The 17,571-nt window shown below is 41.1% G+C and overlaps 1 protein-coding gene across 3 annotated transcripts in view; it reads right to left on the minus strand.

Moving 5' to 3' along the window:
- Positions 1 to 17,571, minus strand: part of klhl5 (kelch-like family member 5) — a 40,211-nt gene that overhangs the window by 19,930 nt on the left and 2,710 nt on the right. The window contains exon 2 of one of the 3 annotated variants that reach the window (XM_058640190.1): positions 760 to 1,473. The exons of 1 other annotated variant lie outside the window; for it this stretch is intronic. In XM_058640190.1, the coding sequence (XP_058496173.1) occupies positions 760 to 1,358 (599 nt within the window). In that variant the 5' untranslated portion in view covers positions 1,359 to 1,473. Of the gene's footprint in view, positions 1 to 759; positions 1,634 to 17,571 lie in introns of those variants that run through there. One more of the 3 variants, XM_058640189.1, reaches the window with a different exon arrangement.

Here is a 17,571-nt window from a genome sequence, read left to right on the forward strand (position 1 = left end):
GTCATTAAGAGGTTGAGAGGAGAAATCAGTGGACCGCATGCTGTCCCAGAGGTACTCAGCCATGTTTCCTTCTGCCCGTCTCTAATCAGTGACCCTACAACTACTGCATGCACTGTCTAAACTTCCTCTCACTTGGTAAATCCAACCATTCACATTTTCTTTATACAGAAGTGAGCACATTTTTAGGATCTTTAATTTATTCGCCTTGGATAATGCCATGGAGTAATCAAAGTGGCATGGAGTTTGCATGTTCTCCTCATGTGAGTGTATTTTCTCTGGGTTCTATGGTTTCTTCCCAGTCCAAAAACATGTAGATTTGGGGATTAGGCAAATTGAACACTCTAAATTGACCGTATTGTAAGAGTGCGAGAGTGGATGGTTGTTTGTCTATGTGTCCCTGTGATGGACTGGCGACCTGTCCAGGGTTTTGGTTTCCTGCCTTTTGCCCCATGTCAACTGGAATTGGCACCAGCACCCCCTGACTCTAATGTGGAGGATAAAGCAGTAGAAGATGAGTGAGTGAGTGAGTAATCAAAGGCTCTGCTAAAATTTACAAAATCCCAAAAAATGATATGGAAATGATTTGACCAACAACTTAAAACCAGTATTTGAACAACCATTCTAAAAGGTTTGTAAGTGTGTTCTTCTGATTATCAGTAATGTTTAGCTTTTAATGACCCTGTAGAGATTTTACGGGGGTAGTTTTGACTAAAAGCTCTAAAAGTATTAATTAAATCACCTTGACATCCTCCCTCTTACCTGCAGGAGCTGGAGTCTGTGTCCGGGTGGTTGTTGTTCTCCTCGGCGCCCCCGGCTGCCACTCCCGCCGCCGCCGCCGCCTCTTCTACCGCTACATGAGCAGAGGGCTCTGGCACCAGCGGAGCATCGCCGGAGGGTTCCATGCACTTAAACGGGCGAGAGCGACGGTGTGACGGCGGGGAGACCCACGACACCGCCGCGGCAGCGCTCCTACACTCTGGCTGGCTGAAGGAGCGGGGACAGGAGCTCCCCGTCGCTCCAACTGCCGCTCCTCCTGAACCGCCGCGACTCCCCGCTGGTTCTGCAAACTTTCTATTGCTGCCGTTACACAGGTTAGACCCAGCGCTGCCGCTGGCCACCAGACCGCTGTGACCCCCGGAGCTGGGACTCACGCCCGCTGAATTCGAGTTGCTACCGCAGCTAACTGATGGTCTGTCTCCGGAGCTGACGTCCGGTCTCCTTCCAGAGAGGTAGTCTCCGAGCGGCGGGGAGTGAGGCGGAGGGACCGCGGGGTGACCAAACCACCTCCATCGGATCCGGAGGATCTGCTTCACGTCGAACTCCTTCCGCGAGGAAGAGCCCGAGCCGCCACTCGACATTCCAGGGTTCGATACGAGGAAATGGCGGGGTAGAGCTCGTGCCGCTCTGCCGTTAAAGAGGTACGCTCAACTGATGGCGTGTCTCTCCTGGCAACCGCACGCCCGGTAACTGCGACTGGAGGGAGTAAACGGAACTCAGCGGAGTGTATGGGGAGATGAGAGGGAGGAGAGGGAGGAGAGGGAGGGGGTGATTAGGGACTCGAAGCATGAGTTTTAGCCTCAGCGCCAGCGCCAAATACTTCTTTTTATGCACAAACCGACCACTAACATTTTCCACTAAGACGAAATCATGTCACAGTCCTGCCAAATAATGCAATGCAGACCGACCACAGGCATTTTGTCTGGCGCTTAAAAATCATCATCATCACTATTCAGCCAACACAGTTTACAATGTATTTTATAAGCAATGTTAAAAATAAAAATGTCAATATATCCAAACCATTGTCAAATGAGTTCAAACAATGTTGAGTAGGCCGATCTGTGTTTCACAGTATAGCAGTGCTTTGATGATGTTGTTGCCCAGGGACATTAGGGATGGCTGCAAAAAGGGTAAATGGTCTGTATATAGTGCTTTTCTAGACTTGATGACCATTAAAAGCGGCTTTACACTACATTTTTGTGGTTCACCCATTCTCTCAAACTTTCATACAACACATCTATGTGCAGCACATTTTTTTCTGTCACTCATCTTTCATACCCATTCACATGCTGCCGGCACAGCAACATGGGTTTGAGTGTCTTGCCCAAGGGCACATTGGCATGTAGACTAACGAAGCCGGGAATCAAGCCCACAACCTTCGAGTTAAAAGAGCTGAGCTACTGTCACCCCATGGTTGGAGTATGAATGAAAGTACAAAGAAGCACCCAGAAAATGTTTTAGAAATGAATTCTACTGTTCAAATCCTGGCTGTTCAGCAGTCAGCGCAGGATTAAGAACCATTTATTCCAACTGCTGTAAACACGCTCTGCCAGTCAGGTGTGATTGTATTGCTCGACAGAGATCGTTTTCAGATGAAGGACGCAGCATACAAATAATGTTCCATAATTTCTGTTCAACAAACGCAGAATAATAACATCAACAAAAGTCACCAGAAGTTAAGGCTTTTTTTCATTGGTAATGGGATAGTTCATCCTTTACAGCACAGCATCACTTTCTATCACAGAGATGAGCATTTTCTATACATCACTGAATATCATTTCCTCCCAGGACACCCTTTGGGACACTGTCATGTAGGGACAGGAGGAATCTTCATAACGGCCTCCTTTTTGATTGGAAGGGCACCCATAGGAAATGAAGTTGCAAGGGCATCTTATAGGGCACTGCATCACTTCCCTCCACTAGAAATCTCTCCTTTAGGAACAATCAATTTTTTTTATGTATATTTTGCTTTAGAGGCCACAATTGAATGGCAGCCAGTTGGGCACTTCCTCATGTTTTTACCACTCTAGAGGGTACTTTAGTGTGCATCACCTGACCTCCCCCGTACACACCACTGGTTGTTTGAGATATTGACACACTATATTCTATATTATTTATTATATAGGCACTGATTTTGCCACCATTTCTGAAAACCAGCCTGAGACACTGGCCCCGTCACTCAGCAAGGACAGGTTTTTAGCCACTTGGTTTGCCTAATTTAATCAGCATCAATTAACATTTACAACATCCTAAGAATATGTTCTTTTGATTAGAAAGCATTTTCAGCTGAAAACTGAAATGTGGAAACTACTCACTGTCCTACATCAATGTCCATAGAGACAATCTGTGGTTTTAACTTGCTGGGACATGGGAGGCTGGTCTCCTGCTGCCTTGGCAGAGTGTTGGCAAGGTTGTGTCACTGAGGTAAGTCTGAACAAAAGGATTTGAAATACGGAAGTCACAAGGTAACACATTTGAACTTAGTGATGGAGAAAGCAGTGGATCAACAACTCTGTGATGTAAAACTGCGGATTTTGCGTGGTGTGTGTGGTTTGCGTGGCAAACATTTGTTCATGATATCATAGAGTTGAGCAGACATAGCTGTTAAAACCTGGCCATGTTTTCAATGAGGACACGCCTCCCGTGTCTGAGGCTGGTTCTCAGAGATGATGGCAAAGCCAGCACTGACAATAATAGTATGTCAATATCTCATACAACCACAGCTCACAAAACCTAACTATCCCTTTTAAGGCAATGGTTAGGGTCAGAGCACAGCAGATAAGAAGGCAGATAAGAACGATTAGGTATAGGCACAATGATTATAAATCAATGCTACAGTATGTCCTTAAAAAACAAAAAACCTTGTCTGAGTCAATGTGTGTGAGTGAGTGAACATGGACATTTGTGAGGGTACAGCAATCATTACATGTTCCTCAAAGACTCTGAAATTTAATGAGGCGAAGGACACTTCCTCTTTATCATCCTCATTTCTACTGCGCCTGTTCCCTGCCTTCTCTCCACGTCCCTCTCTCTCTCTCTCTCTCTCTCTCTCTCTCTCTCTCTCTCCCTAACAATCACACTTTATTTAAAAGCCTGGCTGCAATAAGAGGATCTGTTTGAATCACCACAGCAAGGGACCCGACTGTCCTTGAAAATGAAATTTCCCTGTCCCTGCCACCGTCACTCACACACACCAACATACACGGACACATGGAAACTGACACACCTTATTCTCAAGCTCTTTCGCACCAACTCTTTCCCTATTTTCCCACAGACCATTGCTCCTCTCCCATCTACCTATACTTCTCCCCCCTCTATTTGCTCCATCTGCAATGCAGCAGCTATTCATAGACAATAATGATCAGTGGGAGCTGGTCCTGTGGGAGCCATCCCATCCAGATGCCCAGAGAATCCAGTAGACCAGCAGCAGACCTTCCGCAGCATAACCCTGGGACAACCACAGGATGTAGCAGAGCCATGAACTGGAACACAGTGTGTTCTGGATGGAAGCCCACCAACAGAAGGAGAGGGATGCTTCAAAGGGCCACACTCTGGCAAGAATCAATATGTCAAACAGCTAAGGTCAGTTTATAAATTGCACAAATGGGAGATGTGTAACTCATAAATTGGCTCAGCAGACCAAAAACCAAGCTCACAGACTAATTTTTCTCCATAAATAAATAAAATGAAGGATGAATATGGCTGATTTAACCTCGGCAGCATTTGTTTCCCATATTCTTAGAAACATGGTCTTTTACTTTCAGGATGTACCGGCAGCTGAGAGCAGAACCACTTTGCTGCTCTATCGGATCAATACTGCAAAGTCAATACACATTCACAAATAGAGGCTGCAAAGAGCCATGAAAATAAGCAACACTATCATTAAGGTAAAAAATAAGATAAAATAAAGGGTCAGAGCAGATGGTGTGCTTCCCTCTGTTTTCAGGGCTTCAAGCATGATAATTTTACAGACAAGAAGTTACTTCCAACAGAAATATTTCTCATTCATGTTGTAAAGTATGATTGTATCTGATCTATCTTGTTTATGCAGTTGTTTTTTTGTCTCAAACACTACACAGGACTACAAAATCCCTGATAGTGGTCTTGTCTCTGATGCACTACATTTCACACAGGGGCCAATTGCTTATCTGTAAACACCTAAGTGTTCTTGCACTCTGGCATTATATCCTCGTACTGAGATTATTGTAATGGTCTCCTAACTGCTATCAGTTAAACGGCTCATCATTTCAATATTGTACAGAGTGCTGTAGCCAGACCACTAACAAAAACTAAGAAAAGAGCTCATGTTACTCAATTGTTAATGTCTTTACATGGGCTACCATTTTATTAAAGGATCAATTTTAAGATTTTACTCATTACCTTTAAAGCATTTCATGGCCTGGCCCTGGACTGTAAAGTATCTGTGAATTACTGCATCCTAATCAACCCGGATGCAGGCTGCTGTCCTCAGACAGGAACCTTTTACACAGATTAAGACCAACATCCATGTACAAACTATTGCTTTTTTAATAGGGCTGTTGGCTCTATAGCTTTGAATAAAGATGCACATCACTGAATATGTATTACATATTACTCCTTGATCAACAGATAGTGGCCTTCATTAAGCTTAAAAAAACAAAAAACAAAAAAGAATTAATTAAATATGTATACATAACATACAACACCGTGGATGGGTCTCGGAGGGGAAATGAAGCTAAGAAGTGATGGGTCATTCAGCTGCAGGTCTCTTCCAGTTGGATCTAATCACTGGTCATTTGGCAGGAGCCTCCTTGACCTGCCGACTGTTATTGGTCTCCTGGCTGTGGTAGTGCAAGGCCATAACTCAAAACACTCTGGCTTGTCTTTATGGCTCTGCAACACTCCAGAATCCATGCACCCATGCATTTATGCACACATACCGTACAAACAGCACTATGCAACCCCATTTTTTGCACTTTGTAAGCTTTCAACGACACACTCACACAAAGACTAATACAAATACAGAGGCTAATAAAAACAGGTAGCAGTCATCTGGGGAGAGCTGTCATAAAAGATTTTATGGGGCCAGAAAGTGAAACATTATCTGTCTTGCCCAGCTGTGATGATCAGCTCATCTCACATGACTGATGTTCATCCTCCAATGGCCTTCTTCCAGCCCCCTCCTCCCCTGTCTTTTTATCTACTTCTCCTCCTTCGTATTCTTTTTCTAACCTACACCATATTCAGTTCAGTTCTGAGAATTTCCTTGTCCTTTTTTCCCCACCCACACTCTCCCATATTCTCCCCACTCTTTCTCAAAAGCCACAATTTCCTTCTCCCCATCTCTGCTATTATAGTGTGGCACACAAGGAACCTGCAGGAACAATGCTGCAAATCCATTACTGTATAGGCCTACAGACATACACACATCAGCATTTGTGTTCAAATGTGCAGGTGTAACCCCCCACCCTGACTACACATTTCATTCAAGGCACGGCCCCCTAAAATCACACTCACACAGTTGTGTAATTCGGGTGCTGGTTGGTTCTGTAGCTGCAGGCGAGACCGTCCTTGAGACTCTGAACTGGCTCAGGCTGGCCAAGCAAATAATTACCTCTCCACATTGACATCTGTTTACTTACAAATGTCTTTCCGTCTACAAGATGGAGCACTTTGAGTTGCCCCGTGTATGAATAGTGCTGTACAAATGAACTTGCCTTGGACTGCAAAGTACATTTTTTATAATCGATTCATTTGTTGATTATTTTCTTGATTAATTGAATAATCCTTTGGGCCATAAAATGTCAAGTGGTGTTTTTTAAACCTGGAAATGATGATGTTCTCAAATGTCTCATGTCCCACAAACCAAAATTATTCAATCTTAATGATTTTTTGTTATGTGGAGCAAAGAAACCAGAAAATACTCATATTTAAGAAGCTGACAAATCAGATAAACTTTATTTTACTAAAAAAACACTAAAACCCAATAATCGATTATCAAAATAGTTGATTTAGTAATCGATTAATAATCTATTAATTGAGCAATTGTTTCAGCCCTAGTGAAGACAATGTGGTCTGATCTCTTCTTTGGAACTCATTTTCAAGAGTTTGCCTTTGAAGTCCAAACTCAGGGGCAAGGGAATGCGTCCCATCAGTGATGATCTGAAGTAACTGGACCAATCTTACAACAATTATAGCTCACTCATCATCTATTTCTTCTATTTTTGCATCTTTTGTTTTCCTCTTTTCATCACTTTTAATAACCTCCTCTGTCCATTTACTAGTTTCCTCCTCCACTTCTCTTCCATCCATTATCCTCCGTGTTCCCTCATTTCCTTTCCTATCCTCCCCATTCAAGAGTTGGAACCACTCCACGGGAAAGCAGTGTTAGTTATGCGTGTCTTGTGTGTGCAATATTCTGTTTTTTTAGCACAGACAGACACAGGAGATTGTACAGAGAGAGAGACCGACAAATGACAGAGAGAGGGAGGGAGAAATAAAGCTGTGATCTGAGATGTGGGAGCACAGCAAGCACGGATCAAAACACCCAAACTATCCACAATTGCATCCATGCCTTGTAGTCACACGCACAGACACACAGAGACACAGACACACACATGCACTATTCCTAACCTCTACCATAACTAATTAATGCCTAACCCTAAACCAAACATAACCACAATTCAAACAGCCCTAAAATTAACCAGTTCCTCAGACATAGAAATAAGGTTCTGCCTCATTATGACTTGTTCCCCAGAACATAAGGACTACTGACAAGGTCAGTACCAAGGTCAGTACCAGAAAATATTCTAAAGAGTACGTATATACACACACACACACACAATGATTTTGCACTATTTGTGTGGACACTCAGACATAATACCTTGCCTTAACCATAACCGTCACAACTAAATGCCTAACCCTAACCTTTACCTGAACCTGAACCTAAACCTAATTCTAATCCTAACCCTGAAATCAGGTTTTAATCTCAAAAAGCTTGTTTAAATTGTGTGGACCAGCCAAAATGTCAGCCTATTTAAGACATGTACACACACACACACACACACACACACTTGCCATCCTTTGTTTTTTAATTGCCCACGAGGATGGATCGAAGAAAAAAGGCGAATAGAGACAATGCAACCTGCCAAATTCAACAGCCTTTCTTTAGCTGTGCATCTGTTTATCAGTGGATGGTGATGATGATGATGATGATGATGATGATCGTAGCACAGCAGCTAAAAAGAAATGGCCTCTGGCTCTAATCCAGTCTAATTAAACTCCTCCTGTATTTGTGCCTACCCAAACAAACACCCACATTTATATATTTTGTGAACAGAGGAGGGCATTGATCTGCTGTGGCGCGACATTTGGCCTCAGTAATGTACTGTACCTGTCCATGACATTACATTACATTATGCCGCTGCAGGACAGACACTGGTATATGATGTTATGAGATTATGCTGTACGTCACACTGTGCCCTCCAGCAGCAGCAAATGGAACAAGGGCAAACTGAGAACATCCTATAATTTCCATGCAGCATGAAATCTATACTCATTCTCCTGATAAATCCTAAAATGTGAAGTGCGGCACTAAATTAGGATGTTATAGTGCTAAAGCATATGCATCCTTGTCACAGCGGCAGCCTGTCCAGAATATAACACTTTGACATCACTGCTCCCCTCGAGGTAATACTTGTGACTTGAATTCTATAGGCTCTTCAATTATCTTACAAATGTCTTTGTTTACACTACATCCTTTTCCTACTTGTGGTTAGTGAACAGTGGGTTTATCGTGTTTCTTTTTGTTAAAAATAGCTGCAGGTCAGTGATTACAGCAGGGACACAAAACCAAAATAAGAAAGTTGGGATATATAAAACCAAATACATGAACTTAAAGATGCATAAATGGTCTGTAGAGCTGGTGGTAGTGCTCTGTGGAGCAGTGATTTGGATAAGAATTTACATTACACGCACCATTTCATGAATTGTTCACATAAAAGATTTATTACAGCAAATTTAATGAAGTCCCACACTGGAGCAGTGTGGATTTATGCTAAACAGGTGCTAGTTAATAGAGAAGAGAAAATAGATGAACACAGACAAAAATAGCACACTAACAATCCACCCGCCATTTTCAATATTCAGCGTTTCTCTCAGACAAAAATGCCATGTTTAGACACATCCCATGTCTGCCAAAATGATACACATGATAACTGATCGTCATGTTTGTGGGTGTTGTTTGTGTGAGCACACGTTGCGTGTGTTAAAATTGCAGAGGCATGAAGTTTGCAGCTGCACACAACAGGAGATAATACACATCCTGAATTATTGATGGAAATGAAAACAATGCTATTTTTCCTTTGTACTCTCACTTCCTCCCTGCCTCCTTCCCCCTCTCTCTCTGCCCTCAACCATTTAACAACTGGTCCCTCTTTGGTTTAGCTCATGAACACACACACATGGAAAAAAACCTCTATTCTTAGGTATGAGGCAGGTGTGTTTTCCCTCTTCCATGATGCACTCAGGTCTCCATGTGGAAGGGCAGGTGGCAGGTGGAGGATAGCAAAGTGCTTGCTGTGCAATTCATCAGCCCTCTCCCTCCATGACTCCACTCCCCGTCTCTAATGCGCCCTTCTCTATTTCCCTAGTGACATTCTTTCCCTATTTCTGTCCATCATTACAAAAGCCATTTATCTGTGTTATTTTGCCCTCATGCTGCAGTGCCTTCTTTTCCTGTTCACTCTCTTCCTAAATGGGCAGAATGTTGAGGGAGGAGAGGAAGTAGAAAACACAAGGGAAGGAGCGAGAGCGAGAGAGAGAGAGCGAGAGAGGGGGGGGGAGCGTGAGCATTTATGGCCAAATAAAGAGCAGGCCTTAATAATTTACTCTGCCCTGCAGCCACAAGCCAATTGCAGCCCATCACTCCCATAGAAATGAGAGAGTGTCACAAGCAGAGGGAGAGTGAGAGTGACTGCAACGTTGGTACTGACAGCACCTCAGTTCCATGATGAATTATTTGAGGTGACACACTGGCTTAAAAGCTTTAACACATTCTGCACCACACATTAAAAAAAAAAAAACTAAGGACATTCATTAAATAATAGCAGTAATTAAAAATATTTTAAAGCAATTCACATCAGAGCTTGCTGGCAAAAGAGTTTGGGTTGTAAGGTTTTATTTTATCATTTATTTTATTGTTGATTTTTGCTACATTTGAGTGAAAGTGAAAGGTTAAAGCTATCAACAACAACTGTTATGGGTTTTTAAATTTATTCACAATTATTCAAGCCATAAACATAATAGATACATGCAGCCCAGATCTAACATTTATTTCTCTACTTTTCTCTCTTCCAAATTATGCTGCTGCTGATGATATAATTTATTGTTGAACAATTAAGTCTGGAATTTGACTTGCATAACAGTCAAATTTGATAAAGGCTTTTGGAATGAAAACTGATGACACCATTTTCTTTTCAATTAAACAAATGTCCAGCAACCCTCGACTCAGTTTCTTCCTATTCTCTGGTCTATTGTGCTCTCTTATAGTGTGAAAGAAAGAGCTAGTGCCTGAGAATCATTCCATACTTTGAATGAGGCAAGGCTTTATTCAGCAAGCTCTCGCATGGGTCAGTCAGAGGAAGGTCACCTTACCTCACCAATCATTAATCCATAAACCTATGAGACAACTATGAGTCACAGAGAGGTCGCACAGAGACAGAAAGTGAATAAGAAGGATGAAGGAATTAAATTAAACGGTGATCGATGAATATTTTAAATCGTGATGAAAGACGCAATATAATTCTGGCTTCTTCTGAACCTGAATGTCACTTGACACCTAATCAATTCTGGATCAATACCTCTCTTACTGTTAGTGTTTGACAGCGATACCGCTGTGTTATAATTGTGCTATTATAAGAAAAAAATTAGTGGTGAGGCAAATGACTTTGTCTTTAATTACCTCTTTTTTTTACTGCTGTCATCTTTAAAACCAGAGAGGCATACGCCGTCTGTACTATTGTACATAAAAACCTAAACATGCATCACACAAAGCAAAATATACTGGTCTTTCAAACATTCCAGATTAGCTTTTCTTTCCAACGACAAGCTGTGTTTGAATGACCAAATGTGATGTTACTGAACAAGCAGTGAAGAAGATGGACCGAGAGGAAACGGCATTCTTGAAATCTGATTTTCATAACGGAGTCTATTCCAGACACTTTTGGAAAACACAGAGTCCAGCATGTAACAGAGTAAGCTGAACCTCCTAAAACTTTCCAGTAATATTCAGCTATATAAATAATTTACAGTGCTCATCTCTGGGCCCGGCTGAATGTAAACACACAAAAAGTAGCCTCCCGTTTTGGCTGTGAGAAACTTTCTATAGGGCTCTGCCTCTACGGGGCAACATGCCAGCCATTCCAGCTCCAGGTACAGTAGACATGTAAACATACACAGTAAATGTGCTCCATTGAGTAACGTTTAGGTCTTTTGGCAGAAATGTGTGTTTGTTTAAGTGTTTAATTGCTTTAAAATGTGTATATATTTACATTACCTTACAATAAGCCTTTAATATGTACTTTAGGCAATGGCCCAGCTTTACAGAGGCTCCCCTGTGTGTTTTGTGTTTTGAAGCCAGAGATTAATAAACAAACAAAGAACATCATCCTGGAGTCCACTGTTTGTTACAATTTGCTGTCGAACCATTAGATGTCACAAATGTTTACACACGAGACATTTAATCTTACAGGCTCATTGCACAGAGACAGAAAGGCAGCAGGAGATCATGCAAGACATCATCAACATCCATATAACAGAGGTCCACTATATATCAATATAATTGTGCATCATGCAAACATATCTCGGTAAAGAACACATACTCGCTATGAAGGTTTTCCTTCAACTTTGTAAAATGTTCGTCTGTTTTGTTCTCGATTGATCGACTGATTATTGACTGACGTGACTTTGTTATCATGTTAACATTTTTGTTCATATACAGTATAACATTCAGCCATATTTGAAGAAGTAGTAAAATTGACTTGCAGTGTTTGCCCCAAGTGAAAAGTCCCACAGACCCACAACGTAAACGATGTATTTGAGGATGGTTTGTCACATGTACTTTAAATTATATCCCGTGCTAGTCACTTTTATTAAAAACCTTTTATTTAAAAAAACCCAAAAAAAACTATGGATGGTGCTGGGCCATTTGCATTCAAAGAGCCCAAAGTAAATTCCTGCAAGAAATATGGCAGGATTAAACACATTAAGAGTAAGGAGTGGATGGAGGTTGTGTGAACAATGAAAAGTGTGGGAGGAACAGGGGAGAAGCCTGTTGGACAGAGTGGCTAAGCATTAATCAACGGTAGGTGGGATAATTATCGAAGGAGGTGCATTTAGAGAACGCTGACAATGCAGCTTATCAACCAGTAACTGGCCCTCAGTACTTCATATTTTAGCACAAGGGACCTTTTAGTATGTGTCTGGTTTATTGAAAGAGTGGATGAATGAAATCATCGCATTAGAGAAAGGAGGGCAAAGAAATAAAGAATAGAAGAGTCTAGAGATTGGTGATTAACTGTTAATTAAATCTTAATGGCTTGAGTGTATAGAGGGATGTATGATTGTAATTATCCATACGCAAAATGCTTACAACTAACAGAAGAGAATTAACATCTTCTGCTACATGATTCAATTGTATTTGTATCAAGAAATGTCACAGAGAAACACAAGAAAAGCCACTGTCCCAGAAATGTCAAATTTACAAAAACATCCTGCTCGCTTTGTTTCTGAAAAACTCATGAATAGCATTATCCTACATATAAAATAAGATGTGCTCCCATGCATGAGAACATCTGTATGTGTGCATGGTTTTTCTTTTTTGACGACGTAAAACCCTGTACTGGAATAACTCTAACAAATCATTCATAGTCCAAGTGGTGAGGCGGTTAGAAGCTCAAGGGTTTGAATTCCAAGGGCCTTTTTGAGTGGAGATTCATGTTCTCTTGTGTGCAGGTAAGCGTAATAGGAGGTTAAAATTAAATAAATAGACAAACTGTTTCTGCATGTTGAATAAAGAGTTTTGTGTGTTCCGTGTTCTCTTGACGAGTCAGGTTGTCATACGAGTCAAAGGTTCTCTGAATAAACACAGAAACATTGAGTGTAACATTATGGTCCTGAACCATCTGTGTTTGGAATAAAGGGGCTGTCTTTTGTTACATCACAGAATATTGCTGTTGAGGAGCAATAAAGATTTGGATTGACTGAAAGAAAGACAGTCTTTCTTAACAACTGACATGGGTATACGTTGTGTTTATTTGTCACGCATTTTATCAAGCTTTTATGTTAGTGTGTGTTTTTACTGTTTTTATGATACATTTTTATTGTGCTTTTTTTATTGCAACCCTGCCTTCAAGCCTGGTTTCCCTTTCAGGACAATAAAAGTTGATGGTGTGAGCTGAAAACAATAAAGCTCTTTAAAGTATAAAGTGTTAATACTAAGTCAGATCAACATAACCTGGATTTTAATGGCCTCAAAAAGCATGTGGCTTTTCATTTCAAGTACACTACAAAATGCATGGCACTACAAATGTTGTGATGTAGGAAAAAAAGTACTTTCATCTAGTAACCACATCAGCAGAGGCACTCACTTGTTTGATATAAATGCGTGGGGGAAAAAAAAAAAAAAGGTGTAATAGGAGCATATTGATTTTTCCTCATGTTAAAAAGCTTTTATTGACATGGTATTTTCTCACTAGAAAAGGTTAGACCAGAGGAGAGAAGAGAGGTACGGGAGAGGTGAAATATAAAGACACAGAAAATAGCTTTCTGTAAATTCACCTGACTTTAGCCCACTTTAGCGCATAGGTATTTGCCGTCCTTTGAAGGACAAACACACGAGCAAGAAAAGATGCGGCTCACTAAACGCAGTGAAGAGCAGAACAGATATACCGTATTCAGAGCACAAACAGATTGTAAAGCACAGAGCGGCAGATTAAACCCACGAGGAGGATCAGTCTAGAAACCTTCATCACCTTTTAAGGTTCGCTCATAATGATAATGTCTCATGAAACATCGTAATTTCTCCATAAAGAACCATAAAACTTCACAGTGGCTTAGTCTCTGGGGAGCTAGATGGCGCGTCACTGCTGACACAGCACTAAATCTCTTTTCATTCAAGCCCTCCTGCCCCTCTGTTTCTAATAGAAAAACATGTTCACTTCTCATATCTCACGCTCCTGTTTGTCTTTTCAAATTAATGACATGACACACTTAAAAAGGAGACCATGCGCTACATTTAAATGTTAACATTTGGAAAGGTTTTTGTTTGTTTTTAGGGGTTTTGCCAATTTGGTGGAACAAACAATCACAAACAATAATTCCGGTTCATTTGCAGTCTTGTTTTGGTCACCTCACAAATGTAAGCCACAATACCATATATATATACAGTATATACTGTATATCTGGTCTCTATCTTTTCTGCAGAGCTGGGTGATAATTCATTGTAGGTTTATTACTACAAGCAACCGCCCCCACTTAAAACTGCAACACAGTTTTCACATTATAGTTTGATGCATTATTAAATCCGCTTCAAATACTTGTTTCTTAGTGTATATTTATGTTGTATCAAGTCAGAAGCGTACCCCAATTAAATTGCTTGTGTGGTTTATATCAGTGTAATATGTTTAACATCCACTAAGAGATTTCAAGTGACATTAGGCCCTACAAATGGCTTGACGTAATAGTCTGTGCTGAAAGAGAAAGGAACAATCTAGTGATGAATACATTCCAAACATTAGGGAAGCATAAACAGCAGACGCCATGGGGAAAACAAATCTGAAAGTCTAGAAACATCAGGCAGGCTACCCTCTTGTCAAAGCTGCTTCCTCAAAACACATGAATGTGTAATAAGTGCTGGAAAGCAAATGGAGAAAGGAGGATTGGGAGGACAGCTGTGTCGACATCCACTACATTATGTCTGAGTCACATGTTAAAAAGACACTTAATGAACGTCACAGGTAGGCAGGTCAGTTAACAACAGATGGGTAGTGCAGCATATAAATCTATTTGGTCTGAATGAAATGATTGGTAGTGTTTCTTTAACAGTATTATTAGAGCTACCTTACTTTTTTAAAATTGACAGCTAGCAGGAGGATAATTTTTTTCTCAATTCAATTTATATAGCCCACCATTACAAATACAGTTTGCCTTGAAGTAATCACACAGTTATCTTACGTGACAGTTATCTCATACCCATGATTTGATTAGTCAGACATCTGAGTTTTCTCTCACACTCATTCAGGCTTTTACTGCAAATAAACATGCCTCAAGATTTTTGCGTAACATGTATTCCATAACTCCAAATGACACAACCGAGAGATGAAATGTACAATGAGAAAATTAATGGTCCAAGGACAGACCCCTGAGGCACTCCATACTTTACTTTAGTGTACATTGATGTGGTGTTGTTATGAAAAACACATCACATTCTACTGGACAGATGCAAGATAAAATAATATATTAATATAGTAAATACATTAATGAGATGAAAACGTGTTTCAGAAACAAATTAGAAACTCAAGCTTCTACAGAGAAAATGTACAACACCAGGTGTCTCGTGCATTTTAACAGTTATGTGTGAGGCTGTGCTGGCACTGGAGGAATAGTCAGGAACTAAATAACGTTTGCTCTAAACTTACCGACTTATCTCCCTCTCCCCCTTTTCTAACAAATCAGGAGTCCAACCAACTATGCACAACTAATTACTTTGTTTGGAAAACGTATTGAAAAAGCATTAAAACTCAGAATAAACCTGTCAGCCCTAATTTCCCAACACAGAATCCCTAACACTGAAGATGTACACAGAATGAAAGAGAATTTCAGACCGCCAGCTCATCCTAAAACATTATTTTGAAGCAGATCCAGGGATTTGGTTCAGACACCAGAGTGAGGACATGATGGGATTAAATATATAACGTCTATAGTCTGAAATACAATCATAACCCGTGTGGAACCTGCCAAGCACCGCCTGCTCTTAAATATCCTCTCTTGTACCTAAACTTCTCCAACGAAGATCTGCAACACCACGTTAAGACCAGACATGGTGCTGTGGACTCCAGCTGGCATATCTGCCCTTCTAATGGAGCTAACAGTACCATGAGAAGAAGGGTTGGAGGCTGCCCATGAAGGGAAGAGGGCGAGGTATGCAGACTTGGTGGCAGAGGGCAAAGGCAGATGGGCTGTGAAGCTCTATCCTGTGGAGGTGGGAGCTAGAGGCTGTGTTGGGGGCTCAACTTCCCATATCCTAAAAGACCTGGGGCTACAAGGAGCCAAGCTTCACAAGGCCACTAAGGAGATAGCAAAGGAGGCAGAGAAGGCAAGTTTCAGGCTTAGGCGTGACTCAGGGAAACAGACGCCCTGCCGTGCATAGTCCTCCAGTGGAGATGGGACATGCCTAGAGCCCAGCAGGAATATCATCATCACTGTGCAGCATACCGATAATTGAGTGGAACATGGGGGGAGAAAAAGCAATACATTTAAATGTACTGTATACTTCAGATTCTCAACATATACAATGTTGTTATTCAAATGTTCAAGCGAAAAAATATTTAAAGAAAACTAAGATCCCAGTACTGGTTTGCATCTGAAATATAATACATTATAGTAGGGGTTTATTTTTGGCTCACGACCCACTATGAAGCTTCAATGTTGGCCCTCAAGGGGACAAAGTATGTGTGGCCCTGTGTTGGTGTCATCATTCCCACAGAATTTGTACTTGTCAGTACATGTTGCTCTGAAAGGGCAGACAGACTGATACTGACAAGCCAACTGACGCACTTTCACTTAACTCCTGCTGCTGCAAAAAAGGACATCAGGGAATTTAACATTCAGAAAGTTTAAACATCAGGCTTTCCTCTTGGTCTCTGACTCACTAGCATCTTCAGCCAGGTCTCAAATTTACATTTTTTAAGTCCATCTGCTGGAACTTCCACCCTGTCAACCCCACATATGATTTATTATGATTTTCTGGCAAACTGACGACATGAACGTTTGGCAGAGAGGAGGGATGTTACCTCGAAGACCTGCTGTGCGGAACTAAAAGGAAATTTAATCTTCCTGCTAAAGCTGGTGTATTAGTTAACAACAGTAGGAACAGTTATGCTGTCTTTCTCGCGCTCTCTCACATACGTGAGTATAAACACACACACACACAAACAAAAATAACAGGTCAGTCCATGTGGTTTTCAAAGAGAGTAGAAGATCCTGCAGGAATTTCAAGTTAATCCTCCGAAACTCAGTTTCACTCTACACTCACTGGCCACTTTATTAGGTACACAAATATCCTATCAGCCAATCACATGACAGTGACTTGAGGCATTTATGCATGTAGACATAGTCAAGATAACCTACTGAAGTGGAAAGTGAGCATTAGAATGGAGAGTTGATTTAAACAACTTTGGAGGCCATTAGCAGTGGGCAAAAATGCCTCGTTGATGCCAGAGGTCAGAGAAGAATGGCCACACTGGATTTAAAATGACAGAAAGGCAACAATAACTCAAAATAACCCATGTTATGATATGTCATGGTATGAAGAAGATCATATCTAAACACACAACACATCAAACCGTGAAACAGATGGGCAACAGCAGCAGAACTCCACACTGGCCACTTTATTAGTTGTCCTATAAGCCTAATGAAGTGGCTTGTGAATGTATATCCCTTTTAATAACAGCAGCCAATACCTGCCATCATGATCAGAAGTTTAATTTTTCTTTGTCCAATTCTTAATCATAAAACTGAATACTCAAAACTCAAAAT

The sequence above is a fragment of the Solea solea genome, chromosome 10, assembly GCF_958295425.1.
Source record: "Solea solea chromosome 10, fSolSol10.1, whole genome shotgun sequence".
NCBI classification, from domain to species: domain Eukaryota; kingdom Metazoa; phylum Chordata; class Actinopteri; order Pleuronectiformes; family Soleidae; genus Solea; species Solea solea.